The following is a 22,793-nucleotide window of genomic DNA, read 5'->3' as shown; positions in this document are numbered from 1 at the left end:
ACCCTGTTACTTGTGGGAGAGCCTACTGGTTAGTGCGTGGCAACTTTCTTTTCAGGGTAGAAGGTTCTCTTCAATTCAGTACAGCATGGCATACTTAGTTGTTTGTTTTGGAGCTACATGCTTTGAAAATAACATGGGGAAAATCCAGCAACCTTGCATTCAGTCATCCAGGCAAACATGCATTCTCACCTAAGATATGAAGAAAAGTTGCTCCTCAATAATTGGTAGAGTCTGCCATTGGTTTGTAGGCAACTGCTTGGAATTTTGCCTTTTGCCTCTGTGTAATCCTATTTGTTGGTAGGCTTCATTAATTGATGAACAAGTTTACAAACAGTGGTGAGTTGGTGTGTGTCACCCAGACTTCGCGCACTTTTACGTGGGAAGTTCCCAGACACCCTTAGAGCGTGTGGGGGTAACGGTCTCGGACTCGAAGGAGATGCCCTCGACTCAGCGTGGCAAGCTCAGCGGAGACCAGCTACCAAGTGACAAGAGGTTTTTGGGCGTTCGGTGCCCAGCTTTCGCTGGTTGTAAGCCAGAGAATGGGTCAGAGCCAAAGGTTCACAAAACAAAACAATGTTTATACAGCAAAGAGACGATACAGAGGATTACACAATCACTAGTACAAGCACATACAAAGTGATTAACCAAACAATGCACTTCGTGCAAAGTTAAACTCGAGAGAGAATACAATACAGAGGCAATATTGCACCTAAAGTGCACTAACACAAGAAAGAGAGGTAAACAAACAAAACACAATTTGTTCACCGGGCACTGCGGCAGTCCGACGACCAGAGTTCCACGACGATGCCGTCCCGCAGACTGGCGAACGTTGCCTCGTTGGTCCGATGCTGGCCGAGTGGTGTTTTCCCGGGAGTCGAACGGGCGCGCTTCGATGAAGCTTAAACGGCGGTCCGGACTGACTGATAGCGGTCAACGCCTTCTTTTATAGGCTCGCTTCCACGTCTGTTTGTTCTACGCGCCAGAGTAGGCGCGCACATACACGCAGCATTGGCAGTGCTGTCTCCCTTCCCTCTTCTCACTGGCCGCGCATCCCCATTGGTCAGAGGTCGGGGGTCGCATCTCGAAGTTTCGAGCGTGTTCTGGAATGGCGTTGTCGCCGACGTCCGAGTTCAGAGGAGGGGGACATGTCTTAGCGCACGCAAGGCTTCCCCCTCTTCCCCCGGTTAGCAGTAGAAACGACTCGCACGTTCTGGAGAAATCGGCGTGGATGACTCATGCCCTCCGAGCGCGCCGTGTCGGTGAGCGGTGGTGGAGGGGAGAGGGAGCACACGCACAGCGGGGGTTTTCCTTCACCCCCGTTCAGCTCGCGCCAGGCGAGATGCGCCGTGCGCGCGGCTGTGTTTTTCTTTGTTTGCTTCAAAAATGCGCCGAATTTTGTGACAGTGTGTCTCAGTGATGTTCTTCTGCCCAAACATGGATCTCAGCGGCCTAGCAGGTTATGGATGAGGCTGGTGATTTGTGATGGCAATAGCTGCTGAAAAAATATAAATATAGCCATGTTCATTATGTATTGTTGGATCATCGCAGTGCTATTCGAACCCACTGATTTTTTGCAGCATCGATGGTGCCCAGAGGAGTCTTTGCTGTAGTGGTTAATTCTGTCAGCCTATCTTGCACTGTTTTGTCACTTTCCCTTTTCCTTAGGAGCTTCATCTTTTGACGTCATTTTGTGCTGTGTGATGTCAGCTCATGTCAGAAAGCCCCAGGTGTTCCAATTTAATCCAGAGCCCTCCACTACAGTGTCTTTCATAGCCCATGCATTACTTCAGGGTGTTAAACCCAATGAACCCCACGTTAAACGCTAATTTTTTTTTCTGCTTGATTCTGCCCCTCCCTTTACAGAGGATATCAGTATTCGAGCCATACCCCATGCGAGACGCTGTGCAGCACTTCTGTGAAAAACATTTAGACAAGATCAAAGCTTATATGCAGACTATCTTTGTCAAGCTCCCACTGCCTTCCAAATGCACCATTGAAGGTGAGTGCCTGTCTGTTTGCAGTTTTGTTCATTGCAAATGCTCTAATTATCCACATATAGTTTGTCCAACTTCCAGGCTTCCCACACCCCTCATACTTCAAATTTTGTTGAGGAGATTGGAGTTTAAACTAAAGCTGTTTCTTTTTTTTTTAATAAACAAGTTTAATGCAGGTTGGCTCTTGATGATAGAGCATCATTTATGCATTATGCACGTCTACATTGGTGCCCTGAATCTACGTATGTGTGTGTGTGTTCAGTGTTATCACAATAATTCTAACTGCAGACAGAAAATACTGTAGAATTCCAGTGATGTGAATTTCAGGATGATACCAATTTGTAAAATTCCTCAGCTGAGTGCATTGTATAGAATATCCAAAATTTTAACCTTGTTCCAAACACATTCCCGCGCCACTGCTGCGCGAAACGAGATCGCACCCTCGAGCACTAAGTGCTTTCCCATAAATCGCCCACTCTGCGATAGCTAGTCGCGCGTACACACAGGGAGCTGTGAGCGGCAGTGCGTGGACCCCACATCAATGACTTTGCGATCACTATACTCTGTTTCATACATAGCAGGCTACGCTGCCAAAGCTAGCGCACCTGTTCTTGCGAGCTAAATCCGCGCCCGAAAAGTAGTTTGCCATACAGCCAAAGTGAACACAGATGTGTTTTGTTTAGACAAATATCAAATACCATGACTGGTAGCCGCCTGCACTTCATTTAACCTTTTGCCTCATTTTTGTCCTGCGACACATAGACGCTTCGAGGTGTAAGACTGACATGTGACGGTGTGATAAGCAGCTGGTATGGCGAATTACTCTGACTCCATCCACGCCAAGAAAGTAGTGCACACTCAGAGAAAATTATAGCCAAAAAGCCCGGGCACTGATCTCCTCACTGCTTTGACCATGATTTTTTAATGCTGCCTCTTCGTTTTATGCCACTCTTCGTTTTCGTCCAAACACTCACTGAGGCTTTGGGAGGAATGAATGATGCGTGGCGGAGTAATATGATTTGGTGGCTACATTACTTCAGCACTCTCCGCTGCGCTGCCTGCAATATATAAACGGAGTATCGTCTCACTGTACAAGTCGCTATTAATGAGCTGCGGCTGTAAATGAATCCCATCAGCCATTAGTAGAACTGCCTGAATGCATTTCCCATGCTTCTGCATAGGGATTTTGTCCATTTTGGATGATGCGAATTTTGCGAAGTGATAACAGAGTGGAAGAGAAAAAGCGAGGAGGTAAGTATTCTTGTTGCCTGTAGGCTGTGATGAGTTTGGGAGCATTTTAAATACGGTCAGTGCCAAACAACTGTGCATCTCAAAGGGCTTTCATTTGCAACTCTCTTAATGAAAGAATTCCCATTCCATCTTTCTTTGGCCAATGCATGGGCAGAGAGGCGTGCCAAGAAACATGCCATCCTTCAGTTTGCATGCCAGGGCAAAGGGGAGCACTGCCTATACAACAAGAGCCTGTTCGTCATGAAGACCAAAAATCCACGCATCTGGATCCACCTTATGTTTCTTGCACTACAGGTGAGTGTGCACAGTCCGGGTAATCTGGCAGTCCAAAACTCTTTGAGTACGTCATTGCGTGATTTGATCCATATATATAGGGCCTCATGCAAAGTACTAAACATTGCACCCATTTTGTATCTTCCATTGCCCTTTGTGCACTTTGCAAGTGTCTGCCTACCTAGTTTCATGTGAAGGTTTAAGCTGTACCACAAACCAGCTTAGAAATCCTGGAGTAGCTAACATACTGTGGGATTTCCGTGCAATAGAGGGTATTCACGAGATGCCATGAGCGCCATTTTGCTGTCCAGCACATAGCTTCAGCAGTGCAGGCCGAAGCAGGAGACGATAATCCCATTTGGCTTGCCAATAGCCTTTCGCAGTGCTCTACAGACAATGAAATGATGGCCAGTTTGACGTCAATGAATACCCCCTATATGGGTTTATATGGGTTCAGCAGAGGGATAGCACGTCAACTTGTTAGTTGCTTAACCTCCTGTGAAAAGCTGTTGCAAAAAAATTTTATTCTCCTCTGCCTAAACAGTAGCACCACGCCATGCTTCCTGTTTAACTAGAAACTTCATTAAACTGTATGCTGCCAAATTTCTTGAATGCCCTACTGGGTGGTAACCAAACACCTTGCCTCTTTCCACTGTCCACACCTCATTGTGGTATTTTTTATTTGGAGGCTATGTAATATCGTTTGTTACTCCTGCTGTTTTGTTTTCTCTGTTCTCTGTTATACTCAAAGTTCTCTATTATCAAGGAAGTGTATTTATTGTAAACTACATACAACCAAGCTTTCTACGCCTAGGGATTGCCGTGCCTTTCAGACTGTCGTGGGTGTCTGATTTGTTTGCATTCAATACTGCTGCAGAGTTTATTGCCAGTAATATCTAGCAAGCACACTCCCTGCCGGTGTGCAGAGCATTCTTGAACAACTGCTCTTCTCCGGCTCATATCTTGTATAAGTGCTAACCTTGTGCTTCTTTTACGGTACTTCGTCTGGTAGCAGCATTGCTGCATAGCATTCTTCTCTACCTTCTTGTATTTTCTCTGTATCTGTAAATAGCCCTCTGTTCTTCATTGCTCTGAATTGCGTTGTGGATCGTGCCACTCAGGCCCGCTCTGCCAGTGCTCTCAGCACTCGAGAGTCATCCGTGAGCAGCCTGAAGAACTGTTGGGATACCCTGAAGTATGATAACAAGTCATTCCTAGCCCTGGTGACATCGTCATTTCCATCAGCCAAGGTGGGTATTCTTCTTTCGTGATTTTCCTCTAGTGCAGTAAAGCCCTGATAATTCGAACTCGGTTATTTTGAGATCCCGGAAGACTGGAAGGATTTCTGCGGTCCCGTAATTTCATATATAAATTTTACCATATAATTTGAACTGACGGCCTTCACCAGCCCAGTTAATTTAATGATCTGGAGTGCCATGTGGGAATACCCGGTCTCGATTTCACCGAAAACCCAGTGGAGCTACTGGCCTTCGAGTCCGCTAGGCAGTGTTGCAGGGAGATGTCGATGCTTGATATGTGAAGCATCCTGCAGAGGTGAAGGTATGCTCCTCTGAAATGCAGCAGGTGTTTGAGGCATAGCTGGACTGCAGGCAGCACTTTGTGCGCTCATTGCTACTCTTCCACTCAACCTTGGTCAAGGCATGCATAATTGTGGTCTGATACAGCAGGGAGCATAAAACGTGTGAGTGAAAGTTTTTTTTTATAACCTCAAGTAATGAAATAGGGGTGTGCAAATTATACGAGTAAGTACAGTATATGCCATACCCGCTCAGAATAAAGCTTGGTTTCTGTCAAAAGGCTGATCCCACATTATTGGAGGCCGTAGGGGGACGCGATTGTTACAACGAACTGACCTCTATAACAAAGCGATATTGAGGTCCTGTTAATTTCATTATAGATGAACATGCAAAGTTCATCCAATAAGGTATCATGTTCTCACTACAGAATTTCTTGCCTGGGTCCTGTTTTTTTTTTTGTGCTCAGTTAACTTAAAAATCCGGTTGATTAGAATATTTTTTGCACTCCCAATGGTTTTGAATTAATGAGGTTTTACTGTAGTTGGTTTCTGGTGATTGGAGGTGTGGGGTTTGATTCCCAGCGCTGCCTGTTGCCCACTGGTCGAACAGTCAGAACAAGCTGTCTCCTGGCCTGGCATTCGGCTTCTTTTAGGGTGAAATGCTTGGAAAATGGGTCATTGACCCCACCTTGAATAAACATAAACACCTTGTGCCCAGGCGCTGTTTGGCCACAGGTGCCCTTGCACCGCAAAAATTCATCATCTGGTTTCTGGCAAGGGCTGAAACAGAGCCACAGAATTATGACAGCATGACGTTAGTTTGTTCCACACATATCCCAGTTCAGTTTCAGAAAATGGAGACGAGAATGAACACTTTGTGAGTGGTTAGCACAAAGTATCTGAGGCCCCGCACAGGATACAAAATACAGTCAATATATTGGGCCAATAGGGCCTAGCAGAGCCAGAGTTCAAACTCATGTGAGATGTCGGCTTACTGCGATAACAAAAAAAAAAAGAACAGATTTTCATCCATCAAAGCACTTTGCCTTGTCTTTTCTTGTCCTGTTATGATCTGATGAAGCAACTGAAAGGTGTATTCAGTTGGTGTGCAGTAGAAGGATAATGTTCCACTAGTGTTTTGTAAACAAAGATGTTCATTTTGTCACACAGTATGGACACCCACGTTTCACTTCACATTTTCGTTGCTGCTTACATGTTGGATATCTGATCTAATACTCAATGCTATCACATCTCTGTCTGTCTCTCTCTGTGAGTATAGGTGTGTGTGCGTGCATGCATACTTGCATTTTTACCAGATTCAGTCTGTATTTGAAGACTTTAATGACCCATTTGTGCAATACAAATTAATTTAGTTACCTGTGTGTGTGTGCAAGTTGCTCCTATCAAGGGAAGTAAAACTGCCAAAAGGACAGGGTCAAAAAAAAGAGATAACGAAGCAAAATGATTCCATGGGTGCAAAAACGACAGAATGAAGACATGACTATGAAATGACATGGGTGTGCCCGTAGTGTCACTTCTTTGTGTCCTTCTTCCTTTGTCCCCATCACTTTGCAGTTTTACTTTCCTTGACATGAACCAGTTAGTTTGCAAGCGCATTCTTCCGCTAAGGTTGTTCCCGTCTGGTTGACCCAGGATCAGGACAACCTGATAGCTGAGCTGCGCAGTGAGCGCTTCTTCGATGTGTTCGAGTACAATGGGCCCCTCACCCTGTGGGGCTGTTTCCTGTGCAACCACCCGGACCGGGCCCAGGGTTTCCTCCAGGAAGGTGGCGAGCCTGTGATAGAGGTAACTGCTGATGGCATCTGTTTCAAATTCTGGTGGGCCGCTGCTACTGCAGAGTGAATAGGTGCGGGTCCATGCAGAGACATGGCAGCTGCTGCCACTTGGGTGTCTTAGGTTGGAATAGCGTAAGAAGGAACCTTGCTGTTAGTTTCGAGCCCACTTGGATGGGTTATGGAGCCGTTCTCACAGTGGCGGCATACAGTAATACAAGAAACATAAGGGGTACAGGTAATAGTAATAAAAAAAAATAAACGTGGCCTGGACTCACGTTTTATAACTAGCAAAGTTTTCTTGTATTGCTTTATCTACTTGCAGATCAACACAGGAGACGCGAGTGAACAGAATTTTTGTTTTCAGTACAGCAAGGCCAGAAAAACTCATATAGGGTCCAGGTACTTGTCCCTTGACGATTGTAGTGAAGTTAGCTCTGGAAGAAACTTTGTATTTTGATGCTTTTTCTTGTTCTTGCTTTTTGTTTGATATATTAAGACAGAAAAAATATTAAGACAGAAAAAATATAATTGAAAATCTCTAAGGCCATGGAGTTTTAATTTAGAAAATCTGCTTTCTTAGGGATCGAAAAGTTGAAGATAGTTAAAGAAGAGGATCACATATGTGGGTAGATTGTGGCTGTGTCTAGTGGTGTTTATATATCTAGAATAAACAGCTGTGGCAGATGCATAGCAGACAAGGAGGCATATAAATGGGACCCGAGTTAACCTTCTAGTATATGAGGTAAGCACTGGCAGGCAGGGAAAGTTCGAATGGGAGATGAAATGTTCACACCAGTGGTGCAGGATTGGTGAGCAAGGCATCTCTTCATGTGGCTGCAATATTGTTTAGTTTGTGCTTTCAGAGAGTTTTTCGAGAGGACACTTTTTAACCGATGGCTTCTCCATTCTCTGGAATTCTGTATGTTTAACGAGAAGTAGGTTAGCCGCTTAACTGACTGAAAAGAAGTGCAACAGTTTGCCTTTAGATAAGGTCAAGTGTTACCTTAAAGGGGCTGCGAAACACTGCTTGGGGGGATACCGGCTATACTTCAGGTGGGTTCTTTATGTCACACAGATGCTGTATTAAAAAGAATTACAGGAATCGATGCACAGGAACGGGAGTTATTCAGTGAAGAAATTTGAAAATACAAGCAAACAAAACGCTGCCCTCAACTCGATTTTGGCGGGGCTTCCCACTCCTATTTCGCTCTCCCAATGACGGCACCTGGCACAACCAATCAAAACAGCCAGCCAGAGCACGTCGCGGAAGTTTGTACTCCATGGTTGCCTGCTCTCTGTAACTCGTTCTTGCTGAGACTGGCAGCGTCGTTTCCATGCCAGAGCGCCCCTGGTGGTGTATTTTTATTTTACTTACTTTGCAGTGCTTTTATCTAAGACAAACAGGTTGTTTTTGTTGATCTAGTATAAAACGCAGACAGGTGACAAAATGTGTCTCTATTTATTCACACAATTTGCAGTATATTTACTGTTCGATCATCAAGCTCGCGCCAGGTGATGTCATATCCGCTGCTAAAAACCCGCCATTGTGTGGCGACACCATCAGAGCCATGAAGTTGTTTTTGGGAGGACATTAAAATATTAAAAAAACGGAATATACGCGGTATTACCGACGCTAATAGCACCATTATAACTCACTGTATGCAATCAACAGGCAAAACAGTTAACTAAGATTGTGTTTCTGAGCCCCTTTAATTCGTTTGTTTTCTTTAGCTGCGAGAAATTGTTCTTGCAGCTGTTGTTCAAAATGCACCTGCCGATGGCCAAGAATTGATACAGTGTCCATGGGCTCAGCAGCTGAACTCTATTGCCTTAGTACTAAACAACCACAGTGGTTGAGACAGTCATTTAGCATGAAAAAAATCGAGAATTTTTGCCTAAATTCTATAAACGTGCAAAAGCAGAATTACATGAACAATGAACGACGATGATGAAGACAGCGAATTCTCTGTCTGTGTCCTTATGCCGCAGGGGAAGGTGATGATAACTAGGATGCGCAGTGCACAGCACGAGAGTGTGTTGCAGTTTAACTCCAGGCATGATCGGCTGTGGCGATAGCCTAGTGCTCTCGTGTACTAGCCAGCAAAGCTGATCTGTTCGTGTCGCTCCGAGTGTCGAATCCCAGTTGCGTCAGTATTTGTTTGATTTATTTTTATTTATTTATTTCACTTGCCACAAAAACACAAATATCGCAAGATACTTAGCACAAACCCACAAACATTGCAAGATCTTTCTCGAGGTTTACCCATTGGAATAGTGCTTGTGCACTTGTACTAATAACTTTTGTAAACAAGACAAGTGAGCCTTTAATTTACTGAGGACTGTGCACATCTTCGTTCTCGACTTAATGCATTTGTTTGGTCGTTCATCTATAATACCAGCCACTTATGCACCGTTCTCAGTCTTCACCGATCTCAGTCTCACTTACTGTTTGGGCCTTATGTGCCTATTGGCTTGCCTTGAGCCTAATACCGTATTTACTCGCATAATGATCGCACTTTATTTTTTTAAAAAAAATTGATGCAATTTTAGGGGTGCAATCATATGCGGGATAAATTTCCTACAAAAAATTTTTGAGCCCCGAAAACGCAAACAAGTTGCAGGTCAGACAACCCTTATCACACGGGCGCACTACCCGCGGTTACGCATTACGCCGCTAAACGCAGTTATCGCAAACCGAGTTTGGCGACTTCGGTTTACGTCGTTAACTGAGAAGGTAGATTGCGAAAAGTGCACGAGCTGGCCCGCTTCAAGAATGCACTTTCTTCGCACTAAATCATGTTCCAAGAGCAACGCATCAAAACGGGCAGCATGTAGAGTGCCGTGCGACGGCGCTTTTATGCAGCCTTCAATCTCGTTCGAAGTCGTAGCAACAGCGTACTGCAGCAACGTCCCGACGCGCTCAAGCTACGCATTTTACCCCGATTACGTCAAAAAATGTCCAGTGCCTGCCACAGTGTTAAGTGACACGTTCGCAACGCTCGCAGCACCGGATTCCACGCGCTTAACGCAATGGTGCCGCTCGCGAGCGTGGCGGACGATGGCGCTCTGGTGTGCGACTCCCTAGTCGTCGCTAGGGCTAACTAGTTTCACATCGAAGCCACTGCGGACGGCACTTTTGAATTGACCAATGCTATACTAAATGGTCTACTTATGGCGCTGCCTTACTGACAACCTCATTGTTTCATATTAAAAAAGAAATATATACGATCGATTTCAGTGACGCCTTAGCAGCGGAGCTGGAGTGCTGGCGGGTCAGTCGCGCTGCAATGGCGGCAGCTGCTACATGACTGCGAAAATAAAACGAGCTTGTATTGCAGTTATTACTTCTACAAGCAACTCGGTACAGGTCAGCGATCCTCAAGGAGGATTTATTTTTGACATTCCCATATCCCAGGGCTTATTATGCGATGTATTCGGTTGTGGAGGGAGTGCGGCAATCCTACTGCGCCATCAGACGGCACTCTCGACACTGCGCCAACTGCGCTGCAAGATATTCGCAAATGTCGCTTCGCTTCATATCACCGCGTCACTTCGTTCGTTGCACTGCAACCCAGAATGGTGGCGAGCCTTGTGACAACAGCGAACAGTGATTCGACATAACCGCAGTTAAGTTTGGTATCAGCGGTTAAGCATAACCGCGTTTAGACTGTCCGTGTGACTGCAGGTCAACCAACAGGCGGCTGCCGCTGCAATGCTGACAGAGCAAGATGGACATCTGCACGTTCCTTCTGTCAGACAGATAGCAAGCACGATCATTGTCGGGTAGACTTGGCACACCACAAATTGTAGTGGCAAGTTCGGGGTGCGATCATTATGCGAGTAAATACGGTAGATGGCAGCACTTGGGCTAAAGTGCTCAAACGGCGCACGTGTTTTCATATTCTCTCTTTGCCAGGGGCAACTCAAGGAGAAAAAGAGGAAATGGAAGTTGTTCCGGCACTGGAGAACGCGCTACTTCACACTTTCAGGAGCACACTTGTCATACAGGGGACTGGTGAGTCTGCACTGATCTTGGAACTTATGCTGCATGCTTCCATGTAGGCTTGGTCTTGTGCCACGGTCTCATACAGGACTAAGATAGGTCTGAGGTTTGGTCTTGTACTGTGCAGAATACATAATCTGAACTGAACATATTAAACTCACAGTGATTTTTTGGAGGGCTGCTGTACTGGCTGGGGCAATTAATTGTTGAGTGTCTGGACAGGGATAGAATAACATAGTAGCAGTGTTGTAGTAGCTAGCGCCGTGTATTGTGCTTGCGCTGCCGTGCTTGTTTAGCAAACTTCACACGGTAGCTGCAGTCAGCTCACGATTGTCCTGTGCCAAGTCAAAGAAATCCCTCTAATTGGAGGATTAGAGGGATTTAGCAAAGAAATCCCTCTAATCCTTCAATTAGAGGGATTTAGCATAGCCCGATCCACTTCCTTGGGGAGCCACGGCGCATGCGCAGATCGCCCCGAGGATACAATTTCGAACACCAAACATTCAGATTGAATCAAATCTCTAATACTTTACTGTCCATCCAAATGTTCGAAATTATCAAATATTCGCACATGGTTTATGGGTGTGACGCAATAGCAGTGGAACTACGCCGTGCCGCATCGTGAATGATGCGGAGGCTCTTAAGATTTTGGAGCGGTTCTGCCTCGATGCTCCCAATAGTATGCATGCAATGAAGCATTGATGGAAATGTGAAAAACTATCATTGCTACACCGTTCTCATCTCAAAATCAGGCGACCATTGCCTATTCTTTCAATTCTTGACACTTTTTTGGAGCGCATTCGATAATTTGAACTTTCAGACTGCTCGAACCTTTCTTTTCCAGTTCCTTGAAGTTCGAATTGAGAAGCTGTTGCTGTCAGTGATTGTTGTAAAAACAAAAAGCTGCACCAGATGTCATGCTTGTACAGTCATGACAATTCCGAGAGTAATCTTGGACAAATAAAGACGCAATTTGTTCACTGTGTTCTCTCGGTGACCATTTCTTGTTGTGTCCCAGAAGGATGACAAGGAAGTGCAGCCCATTGAAGTGAGCCAGATCCGAAGTGTCCGCCCCATCGGCAGCCGCGGCCGGAACATCCCCAAGGCCTTTGAGATATTCACTTCAGACAAGACCTTCGTGCTGAAGGCCAAAGACAGCAAGAACACCGAACAATGGGTCCAGTGCCTCTCCATCGCCTTGGCCCGATCGCACGCCAAAGAGGTGGTCCACTGACCCAGGCAGGCAGCCACGGAGAACGCATTGCATCTCCCTTAGTGGTGCTTGAAACTAGGTAGAGGTGCAGAAGAGAGCAACGTGAAAAGCAAGTGTTCTGTTAAAAGTGGTGCTGGCTTCCCACCTTTTCAGACCCCATGCCATGTTAAGGAGCCAAGCAGCTTAACCCGGGGAACATCTTTTGGGCACAAAGTGTTGTGCAGGCTAATTGCGTGCACAACTGAGTAGCACTGCAGGGTGCTCATCCTGTGATGTTGATGACTCATCGTAGAAGAAGCCACTTTGCTAGGCAATCGAGAATTCTCAGTTCTAGCTTTGAGATCACACACTGCTTCGAACAGGTCCCGCTTTTGAGGCCGCACAACTATAAAGCAGTGGCCACGCATAGTAGCGTGGCTGTATCGTGGTAATGGTCACAGTGTGTAAGTAACCTATGCCGACTGCAAGTGGGATAATTTGTACCCACTTAAACGGCAACCGGACCATGTGCAACTTATATGAATTGGGAGTGGGAAAAAAACGTTTATTGTATGGCATTCTGTTGTAGCCACGTTGCTGCAATCGACTGTGAATTTATTGCCTTGTAGTGCTCGGCACTTGGCTTTTTGCCTTTTGCATGTTCCAGGCTGAAACTAAGGTTGGATTTCACTGGCATGTTCGGTCTGTGTCACTGTGGTAAGACAGTTGTGCTGTTTGTAATGGTGTGAACGGTGTCACTAGGTTTTGCATGAGGGCCCTAGATGTGGTGCTGTTTTTGTGCAGTGATATGAAAGTATCTGTTCCATGGTGTGGGGCTAATAAAGCCCACAAATGCTGTAAAACGTGTACTGGGACTACAGCTAGCCAAAATAGACGTGCATGTACTTTGTGCTTTATGTGTCCAAAAACTTGTGCGTCTCTTTTTTCCGTCCAGTTTTTCTCAAGTACCATAAAGGAATTGAAACATGTGGGTGTAAATAATGTTTTAAAAATCTACATTCTGTTCTTTTGTGCCCGCAAAGGGGAAAAACACCAGCTAAGCGAGTCTTAGATAAAATACTAAAGTCATGTTTTTTAGGACTGGAATGGAACTCAAGAGTAGTCAGCTGGTTGCTGCATTTTTGCTCAGCTTTTAAAAATTTTTGTTCTTTATTTTCTGTTACAGGCAGTCCACTGTACCATATACCAACTTTGTTAAAGGTAGCTAAAGCTGTTTCAACTCTGCGCCTTTGCACTGCCCTTCTGTTTTTAACTTTTTCATAGTCTTCCTTCATAACTGTATATATTTCTTGACCGATTTAATTGTGAGGTTTGCATGGAGCACGCAAAGATGTTCATCAGTAGCTGCAAAACTCTGTGACAATAGCATGCTATTTTTCAAAACTCATTACTAAACACTGTGTACATTAGTCCAGTTTGGCTTTGTTTCTTTTTGTGTCTTTTGGCTATCAGTAGTAGCGCTGCTCACTAGTGTAGGTGATCAACAGTTGCATCAGTTAGAGTTGCATTCAACCAATGCATGATTGCTCATTAATTTGCCAAGTTCCACTCGTAAACTGGCATGCTCCTGTTGTTAGATCTTTAGTGGCTTATCATAGGCTGGCTTTTGGATGCATGTATATTTCTGTTTTGTGTTTTACCCATAAGGCCTGGTAGACTGCTTGCTGCTGTCAAGAATTCAAATTTTCCTGCATGTCACGTAAGCTTGCAAATGTATGTTAGATATTGGGCATGTAGAGGTGATTGCAGTTCCCTTCCCTCTTCACTTTTTTGTGTGAATCTCTGAAGAGGTGTGTCGGTTTTTTTAAATGCTCAGTGATGATGCCAGATCTTATGGTGTATTGCAGCAACGTAGTGCACTTTTGGTTGGTGATTCCTAACACATTCCCAGATGGGTTTTCTTAGAGTGTGCATTTGTTACAACTAGTCTCTGTATGTGTGTAGGCTGCTGTGGTGGTGACTGCCAACAACTGTGAGTGAAATTCAAAGTGAAGTTGTATTGTCGTTTTCACTCATCTCTTTTGAGAACTTGGTGTTAGCATTTCAACTACAAGAGCAAATGCTAAGACGTATGCACTATACGAGACCATGCCCAGTTAAAGCCAGAATGATGCATTGAAGCAAAACTAAGAATTGTGTGTTTTACTGTGTTCATTACATGATAGTGCAGATATCTTCATTACATCTGTCCTATCGTCACTGTGTACTCAAGCATGTCAGAAAGAAAGCAGTAACAGACTCCAGCGGAAAGAATCATAAGTCTTGAGAGTTTTTGATGTTCATATCAGGTGCTGTGTTAACTAATGAGGCATCTGAAAGTGATTCCATAATCAGCCATCTGTGTAACATCAACAAAGTCTTGCAGAAAAACTGCTGTTTGTCAGCATAAATGTATATTTAGTGTTTTTATTTTGTTCAAAGCTGACCATTGCTGCTTGCTTGCCAAAACCGCTCTAGATCCATAGCAACATAATGAGCACTATTTACATAGACTGTGTTTCGTGTTATGTTTTCATGTTGCCAGCTTCATCATTGGCAAGCTCAAAATCTCATGTTTCTTTTAACCTTTTCAAGCATTGACCATTTATGCTTGACTTGTGTGTAATCACACCTTCGCAGAAGTAGGTGGTACACAGGTTTTACTTGATTGCAGTGGGTCTGTTATAAAAGCAGTTTGCATGCCACTCACTGATGTTCTTATTCAAGAGTGGAAGCCATAATTGTTTTATGGCCTTTCATTTTACATGCGAGTGTATAGGTGTTCATCTTCTCTAAGTAACAAAGTGCCTCTGCCTGGCTTATCACGTGCAGAAAACAAAAAACTTTTTATGCAACTCCGGTGTACTTTGTTAGGCAAGATACACACCACATGGTGTGTAATTTTTTTAGAGCGCTGTCAAATATCGGACAAAAATTTTTGTTGTTGTGCATTAGAATTGGCAAATAAGATTTGTAGTTGCTGATGAAGTCAAGATGAAGAACAACATTTCAGAACCTGAACTGTTTTTTTAATCACATTGAGATGGACAGGACAAGTGAGTGAAATTTAAATTCATCGCCCTCTTCATTGTGATCGAGGAACCAGTTTGGATTCCAAAACATTGTTCATCTTGACTTGTTCAGAAACTGTAAACTGTCTTATTTTTCCTCTTCGAGCCGTGTGCATCACCCAAGTTTTATGATGAGTGTTTATTGCCTAAAAGTACCCGGGAAAGTGCACTTTTGCCTTTTTTTTACTGCACGGGAATTTCTTTATCATGTTCATATATCTGTGTGTATGCTATGTCATACGTTGTGCATAACGTTAGTGACATTGTGGAAACAAACCTACCTCGTTGCCATTGCTTTCAAAGTGAACGCTCAGAAGTGCCTTTTTGTATTGATCAGTTTGTAAACTTGCAGCCCATGTCACCTTGAGGGCATGCCTCGCAGTATTTTGTGCCTTCGCAAAGAGGTTAACCTTACCTTTGTGTAAATCATATCCCAGCTGTGCCTGAAAACAAAAATATGTGCATTTAGCACTTGTTCTGTCAGAGAACATGCTTCCAGCATCAATTTGCAGTGCAAAAATTCTGACTGAGCTCATAAATAAAACAAAGTGAAACGTTCATTTGAGGGTGCTTATAGCACAGAGCCATAACCCTAGATGCTGGAATAGCATGCCAGGCTCATAACCAGGCAGACCTCTCCTTTATTCATTAAAGTCTCTCTCATAACCCTAGATGAATGTTTGTGTTGCCACCTTTTTAACAGAGAATTCACTATCAAAGGTTCAGCATGAACAGCCTGCAACTGGAGCAGCACTTTGTCTCGTAACACATCATTTTAGAGAGAACTTTTGCTGAGAACATGCTTGCTTTCGGTACAAAATGTTTCTCAGCCTGAAGTGGGACCTAAATGAGCCTTTTAAGCAAAACCATTTGCCAAGATCCACATAGGGGGGGAAATAAATTGTTTAGGCAGAAGTGCATAGTGGTTCCTATTTACTGTTTATTCTGTGCTTTGCTTGTGCATGGTTGTTTTTCTACCACAATGCTTTTAGTATTATCTGCTTTGTGTCGTCATCTTTTAAGTCCTGTCACTGAAAGTTACAAATGAATAGTATGTTATAAAACAACCCGGTGCCTTTGCCTGCGGTTAGGAGCTGCACACATGAAGAAATGTGAATTGAGGCCTATCTTGAATTAGCATGGTTTGCACAGGATTCACTGAACCATGTAGTTTCAGAGTTATTTGCTGTTGTAATAATCTTGCTAGGCTTGAACCATTCTCATCAGCAGGCTTCACTTATAAACAACTGACCATTGCTCTTGATCAGAAAACAGCTTTCTGAAAGTATATTGGGATGTCCTTACCTAAATGCATTAATATCTAAACAAAAAAGTGAAGTGCTGTGAGAGAATGCCACCAAGTGTATGCTATGGGACATTACACATAGCAGAGGCTGGTATTTTCATTTTTCATTGTGCCATCATTAACTAGTGCTTAGCAGCATTTCAAATGTTGCCTTTAGTGCTTACATATCAGTCAGAAGTTGTAAAACATTGCAAGAAAAGGTCCAGGTGCTTTTAAGTTTTCTTTTGCGTGGCCCTTTTGTTTTGGCAGAAAAAAAAAGAAGAAAGAAAGCCTTTGAAATAAAAGCGCTATTTGATAGTGCATGCTGCATATATAGTGCTCTCAAGCACTGTGTGACGTAAGCATCAGCAGCTGCGTGAGCGCTGTCGGCATGTAATTGCTGCGCACCTATTTTGGTGCCAATACCAGCATGAACTTACTGCCTTAGACAGCACAGCAGAAGCTTAGCAGGCCTTGTTTCATCAGGTCATGCCTGCAAGCTGGGAAACATTTCATGGGCTTTCTTTTCTTTCCAGAAAAAAAAGGGGGGGGGGGAAGGGGGCATATCAAATAAAAAATGCAACAAAATGTACAAGGACCAGGAGCGGACTAAGGCTCCCCTCCTGACATTTGTTCATTCTATTTTTTGTGGTCAAAAGTCCCATCTTCCTGCCTTCTCTCTACCGTAAATTAAAAACATCAACCGGACGCTTTCACAACACACAGGCAATTAATAGCACCCAAGTGCTGGCGGCAACATTTAAAAAGGTCATGTAGTTACCCACTACGGAGGCCAAGTGGATGTGGGGTTCACTTGCTGAGCGCAATCTCATTGGTTCGATCCTGACTGCAGCGGCTGCATTTTGGTGGAGACAAAAATTCCCATGTACAGAGATTTCAGTACATGTGGTCTCTTTATGTGGATGTGGATTTTGCATGTGGTCTTTCAGGTAGTCTTTGAACATACACATGGTATGCCTCACAGCACATTGTTGCTTTCACACTTAAAATCCTATGAAGCGGAGACACAAATCTGGAAGTGGTAACAAAAAAATGCAAAAATTTTGGTTTTTCAAAGAAGGCATACGCAGGTTTTACTAAAAAATAAATATACCGGTCGCCTCCGAAGTGCCGAAATGGCAGTTTCAAAGCAATGCTGCAGAACTTCGTGCCTGTCGCTTCCCGGAACCGCATCCCGAATGGCCGCCATCTTGATCTTGTTCCCTACATCCTGGTATTGCTCATATTGTGAAATCCTCCCGGAATGGCCACATTCCGCCATTTTTTGAGGCCTCTACAACAACGTTCGATTGGCTGGTGTGTGCACTTCAAATGCGATTTTCTCCACTTCGTGTTTTTTGATGATTAGCCTTATGGAAATTTTTGCTATGTCTTATTAATCAATTAATCTTATACCATTGAATTCAGAAAACTATGGAGCTATGCTGCTTTTTTATGGCTGTGTCGAACACATCAAATTTTGTTAACAATAATGTCACATAATTATAATTCGTAATTGTGGTGCTGTGACATAACTGAACATTTTTATATGATATGCCTCAATAACAATATAAATAGCATAGCTGCACATGGCAGGTCTTTGGCTATAGCTCTATTTGAATCTGAACCAAAAAATATTAGGAAAAGTCTTAACGATCCATAAGAAATTACCTAATTATGCTTGCTATATTCCCGTAATATGGGAACTAATTTAGCTATACTGAAACTAACTATATTTTTAAGAACGGGAGGGAGAAATCCATACACACACCTAATTTCATTACGACATCTCTAATAATAAAAATGTTCATTTTTAAGACCAGTCTCCCCTTAACCAGTATTGCATAACAAGGCAGAACGCAAAAAATCTTGGTCGCCACTGTTTGGGGTTTTTTTTTTTTTCATCATTGTGAAGCATACTTTCTTAAGACATAAGTTTGACATATGGTATCTGCATTAGCTGTGTGCAATGTGCTCTTGCAGCAACCAGCACCGGTTGTTAATGCAGTTCGGTTATACACATAGAAGTCCAGTCCAGATGTGTGATGCTACGAGCATTGAAGCGCTGGTGGACTTCCTGAAGAATGTATTCTATCGGAGGAACCAACAGCTGTGCTTAACCACTATATAGGCACTTCCTTAGCTGTCCTCAGTATCTTGATGTGTGCTCCTGTGTGTTTTCATTTTTTTACCCACAAACGACACTGTTGCCTGTGAGAGTTGTGTATAACATTATTTATTAGGGGAGACCGCTCTATGTACAAAGTGGTGCCTTAATGCTGTCAGACAATTTTTTAACTTTTATTCATGCTGTCTTCCACATTGTTTTAGGTGCAGGAACTTTTTTGCCTTTATAAAGAAAGATTTTAAGGCCTGTTGAGATTTTTTCAGGGTGTTTGCTTTGAGGATCTATGTTTGAATATATATACATACATATTTTATTGTGCAAGTGCTTTTCAAATGCTGTGTTAGTGGTATTGGCAGGTGCTACTTGCCTGAATGTTTGCAAATGCATCTTTGTCAGCCAAAAAAATGCTGCCTGCCACAGCTCAGCTAAGTGCCTTTGAAATGGCTGGTTCTAATAAATATTATTTAGGGATCACTGTGCTTGTCTGACATGTTGAATCCATTTGAAGAACAGAATGTGCGACAGCTGGGCGCATTCTCCAAGGTAAATGTTGGCTTGGGAAAAGCCATTCTAGCCTTTGGGAGCTCTCGGTCTTCGGTTGCAGACTGTGACAGGGTCTGTGACAGTTTCTCAATGCTGGACAGTTCCTGCATGGCAGAAGAAAACATACACCACATGTCTGTGACCGTACATCTGATAGGATGCAATCTGTAAAGTTACTCATACTGTTAAAAGCAGCAAGCATATCACTATATTAAAAGCATCCCTTTGAAACAGACTCAAGTGGACTATATTCATTATAAGTGCAACCAGTATCAGTTGGATCAGTTAATTCTTGCTTTGAAAAGAATACCGGCAAGGGTTTACAGGAGTTATTCATTTCTGGTTGGTTTAACCATTCACCTTCACGAACAAAATTTTCTCTTACAAACAAATTAGTGCTTCAGTTTGGGTAGCTAGCTAAAATATAAAATACTGCAAGATAGAGGTGCTACCGACGATGCATCCAATGGACACCTAGTACATTCTGCTGCGACCATCAGCAGTAGGCACTTGCAAGTGCATCTCGAGGATTGTTTTAGTTGTCGTTTTTCATAGCATAAGCTCTATTTAGTCTACATGGTTTACTGCAATTGGTACTCGCAAAGGTGGCCAGGTTGACGAGCATGCACAACACTAATGACTGCTTTACTTTCCACCGCACACCCTCATCAAAGTTGGTGGTTGGTGCAAGAGTTAATATTGGAGGTAGTTCGTCTTAAGCAGATATCTCTAGTGTTGTACTTATGTAAAAATCATGGAAATGCTCGTATAACGCTCACCAAGTTCTGAAATGTGCCTTAACAGATGGCCACTGCATTTTATAGCAACAAACATGAGAGGGACAGTAAAGGCACGAAAGAGATGGGACATATGTGTCCTTTTTTCACCTGGCTTTCTTTCAGACCAAAAGAAGCAGTAGCTAATGTTATTAATATTATTTTGTTATTGTTATTTAGAGGAGATAAGTAACTGAGAAATTGTTTTAGGTAAAAGATCATTTCTGTCCTATGTAACATGTTTACTCAATTACTTTCCTTCTCTGAAAAAGAAGAAATAATGCCAGCAATATACCTCTTTGCTTTCTTTGGTTTGAAGAACTTTTTTTCTTTTTGTATATAAATCCCAAATAGTTCATCTTACCTAAGTCGGTCTGCTCTTTGCACCTGCATCCGAAAATGCAGCATAAACGACAGCAACAGAACTGCACTCGGGTAAGACTTCAACAACTAGCACGTCAAGTTGATAACACCTTCTCGCCTTAAAGAGTCATGCTGCTTAGTGACAACGATGTAAATGTGGGTGGCAATGAAGACATGTGGCAAATGACAGTTTATCACAATTTTACATGCCAAATAAGGCAGTCTCGAAAGTAGACTTCATTTAGTAGAAATGAATTTAAAAGCATGCTCACACACATCATTCTTTTCCTTTCTTTGTGGAAAGCTCCATTTCTCCCCATAGGTGCACTTCCTAGGTGAGCTACAACCTGAATGTCCTAATTTCTTGGCTGCATAATGGTACATTGCGAAGTGTCTTGTGTGCAACTTGCTTACTTTTTACATTATGGAGGGAGTGTTACATATTAAAATAAGATTAATTCCACAGTAAACTACATATTGTAGTTGGTGCAGGTCCTGAATGTGTTCCTCTGAAGACTTTCTGTGGCGTACAGTGGTGAACACACAGGTCTAGAGTGCTTAAGTAGTGCTGTGCATAGGAAACGATCAGAAATTTTAATGCAGGCACTGAGTTTCATAGACAATACCTGCACTTCAGCACAGCCAGAAATAAGTACAAACAGTGCAGACACAAGCAACTTGCACCTAGCAGAGCAGCTGCATTAAGATTTCACTTGATTTACTTCGCAGCACTCTGCTCGAATACACTAAAACAAAAGTGCTCTTGTCTGCAACAAGCTAAATCAACAAGCCAAACAGAACGGGTAAGAGGTAACCAAATAAAAGAGGTAAGGTAAGGTAACAGAAGAGGTAACCCGAAAGGTCCCGGTCCGGGGGAGTGAGGTAGTGGCAAGGCAGAGTGTTAGCAAGGGGATTCTGGTTGGCAACCCCGCACTGGGGAAAAGGACAAAGGGGGCGTAAAAAGGAAATGCAAAATTGTGGTATGGAGCGAGCGCACCACGCAAAGATACTTGCGCTGGGTTACAGGCCGCCGCAGCAGTGGCCTGCACACCTTAACGGCTGTCGAGCGCTGCGGCCTCGGTCCGGGGGAGCTGGTTCCTCAGAACTTGAACAATGACAATAAATGAATGTTTGCATGCACGCGTTCTCACCTGTTTCGTATCGTTGATGCGTCCCCGTTTTCCTGGGCCACTCCTGTGAAGGTCTTCGGAAATGTTTGGCTCGCCACAGTGTAAAGGCGTTAAGTCTCCGTAAAACTTCTCTTGAGGAGATATGTTGACAGCTTTGGCGACCTGAAAGAAGCAGGCTTTTTTTTTTTTTCTCTCCCAATGCCTAAATTTTTCTCATTTGTTTTAACTGCGGGTTAACTAGTACTGCTGTTTCTGCCTGATACCTTTTTTCGTAAGCTATGCAACGGTCGGTTCTACAGCGCAAGGGCGTTCAGGCCATGTCTACAGTACTCACCCGTTGATTGAACAATGCTAATTCATAAGCACTGAGATTCTTGCGTAGTACATCTCTTTCGCGAACACCGGCACCACCAGTTTGCAGTCGTTGTACTCGAGGTTTAAATGCTACTGTCGTTATTTTCCTCGTGTAATTCGTCGAGGATTCTGACGATTTGTTCATCCCGCTGTACTACGGTTGGCTAACTTCGTACGGATCGAAACACAACCATCACAAGTCAATTTGAAAAAGATCTCTGGCGTGTTCTGACGTCATTCTGCCCACAGCGTCAGTTATGCTGAAATCATTCGAGAAAATTGGTTTTTGAGGAAAGGAAATGGCGCAGTAACTGTCTCACACATTTTGGTGGACACCCGAATTGCGCCGTAAGGGAAGGGATAAAGGAGCGAATGAAAGAAGAAAGAGAGAGAGAAGAACCGTAGTGGAGGGCTCCAGAATAATTTCTACAACAACAACAACAACGACCACGGTCCACCTGCGAATCTTTAACGTGCACTGACATCGCGCAGCACACGAGTGCACTCCAGAGGAGGCGTGTCGGATTCCGGAGCTATGGCGTCACAAGCTCTGGATCCCTCCACTCCCGCGCAACATGGACACACATACACACGAAGGCAGACGAGAGGCGCGCGCTCGGGCCCTCGAACACCAACACGGATCCAAACAGGGTGTATGGCGCCTGCAGACAGGTACTCTACTCTGTCCTGCAATAATAAAACATTACGATCCTAACACGGATGGGCGATGCCCACACTGTGGGGAGACCTGTGATATCTTCCACATGGTGTGGGCATGTACTCAAAATCCCCACCTCCCCCCTTCCCCTACCCCTTCCAGAGAGGCATGGGAGACTGCCCTCCTCAACTGCTCCTCGCTTGAGTCCCAAAGGGCTCTGGTGAAACGGGCGAGAGACGGGGCCTCGTCGTGCGGTGTCCCGGACTAGGGACGCCGACCATGTAGCGGGGCCACTCTGTGGCTCCCAAACTCTTTTTTTACAATATAAAAGTTTTCACCACCACCACCACTACGTTGACGTGGCAGGGCCGTCGCCCACTGGATTCTACACGGCCGCAGTAGTTCACCAGGATCAATGCGTTAACGGGCTCTCCTTTCG

At 43.9% G+C, this 22,793-nt stretch overlaps 2 protein-coding genes across 3 annotated transcripts in view; one reads left to right on the top strand and one right to left on the bottom strand.

The window, feature by feature from the left end:
• melt (ventricular zone expressed PH domain-containing protein melted) overlaps window positions 1–19,005 on the top strand; it is a 36,170-nt gene extending 17,165 nt beyond the window's left edge. Inside the window, exons 12-17 of one of the 2 annotated variants that reach the window (XM_089574802.1) lie at window positions 1,864–1,999; window positions 3,400–3,539; window positions 4,640–4,768; window positions 6,709–6,861; window positions 10,768–10,866; window positions 11,876–19,005. In XM_089574802.1, the coding sequence (XP_089430928.1) occupies window positions 1,864–1,999; window positions 3,400–3,539; window positions 4,640–4,768; window positions 6,709–6,861; window positions 10,768–10,866; window positions 11,876–12,088 (870 nt within the window). In that variant the 3' untranslated portion in view covers window positions 12,089–19,005. Of the gene's footprint in view, window positions 1–1,863; window positions 2,000–3,399; window positions 3,540–4,639; window positions 4,769–6,708; window positions 6,862–10,767; window positions 10,867–11,872 lie in introns of both variants that reach the window. The other variant, XM_089574801.1, reaches the window with a different exon arrangement.
• Window positions 18,226–21,963, bottom strand: LOC149364861 (uncharacterized). The gene is made up of 3 exons (XM_089574803.1): window positions 21,677–21,963; window positions 21,364–21,504; window positions 18,226–19,177 (listed from the first exon to the last, which is right to left on the bottom strand). The coding sequence occupies exons 1-3, from the start codon at window positions 21,839–21,841 to the stop codon at window positions 18,995–18,997; spliced, it is 489 nt and encodes a 162-aa protein (XP_089430929.1). The 5' UTR covers window positions 21,842–21,963; the 3' UTR covers window positions 18,226–18,994.
• Window positions 21,964–22,793: the final 830 nt, after the last annotated feature.

This window comes from Amblyomma mixtum, chromosome 2 (genome assembly GCF_055824585.1).
Source record: "Amblyomma mixtum isolate Tamu chromosome 2, ASM5582458v1, whole genome shotgun sequence".
Lineage (NCBI taxonomy): Eukaryota > Metazoa > Arthropoda > Arachnida > Ixodida > Ixodidae > Amblyomma > Amblyomma mixtum.
Note: the sequence above shows the minus strand (reverse complement) of the source record. Positions and strands in the feature narration are given on the sequence as shown.

Excerpts from the sequence above, each read along its gene's own strand:
- LOC149364861 (XM_089574803.1), bottom strand. The coding sequence starts at position 21,841 with ATGAACAAATCGTCAGAATCCTCGACGAATTACACGAGGAAAATAACG. Across the intron at positions 21,505-21,676 it reads TAGCATTGTTCAATCAACGG|GTCGCCAAAGCTGTCAACAT; the intron begins GTGAGTACTGTA and ends TGCTTCTTTCAG. Across the intron at positions 19,178-21,363 it reads GCATCAACGATACGAAACAG|GAACTGTCCAGCATTGAGAA; the intron begins GTGAGAACGCGT and ends TCTGCCATGCAG.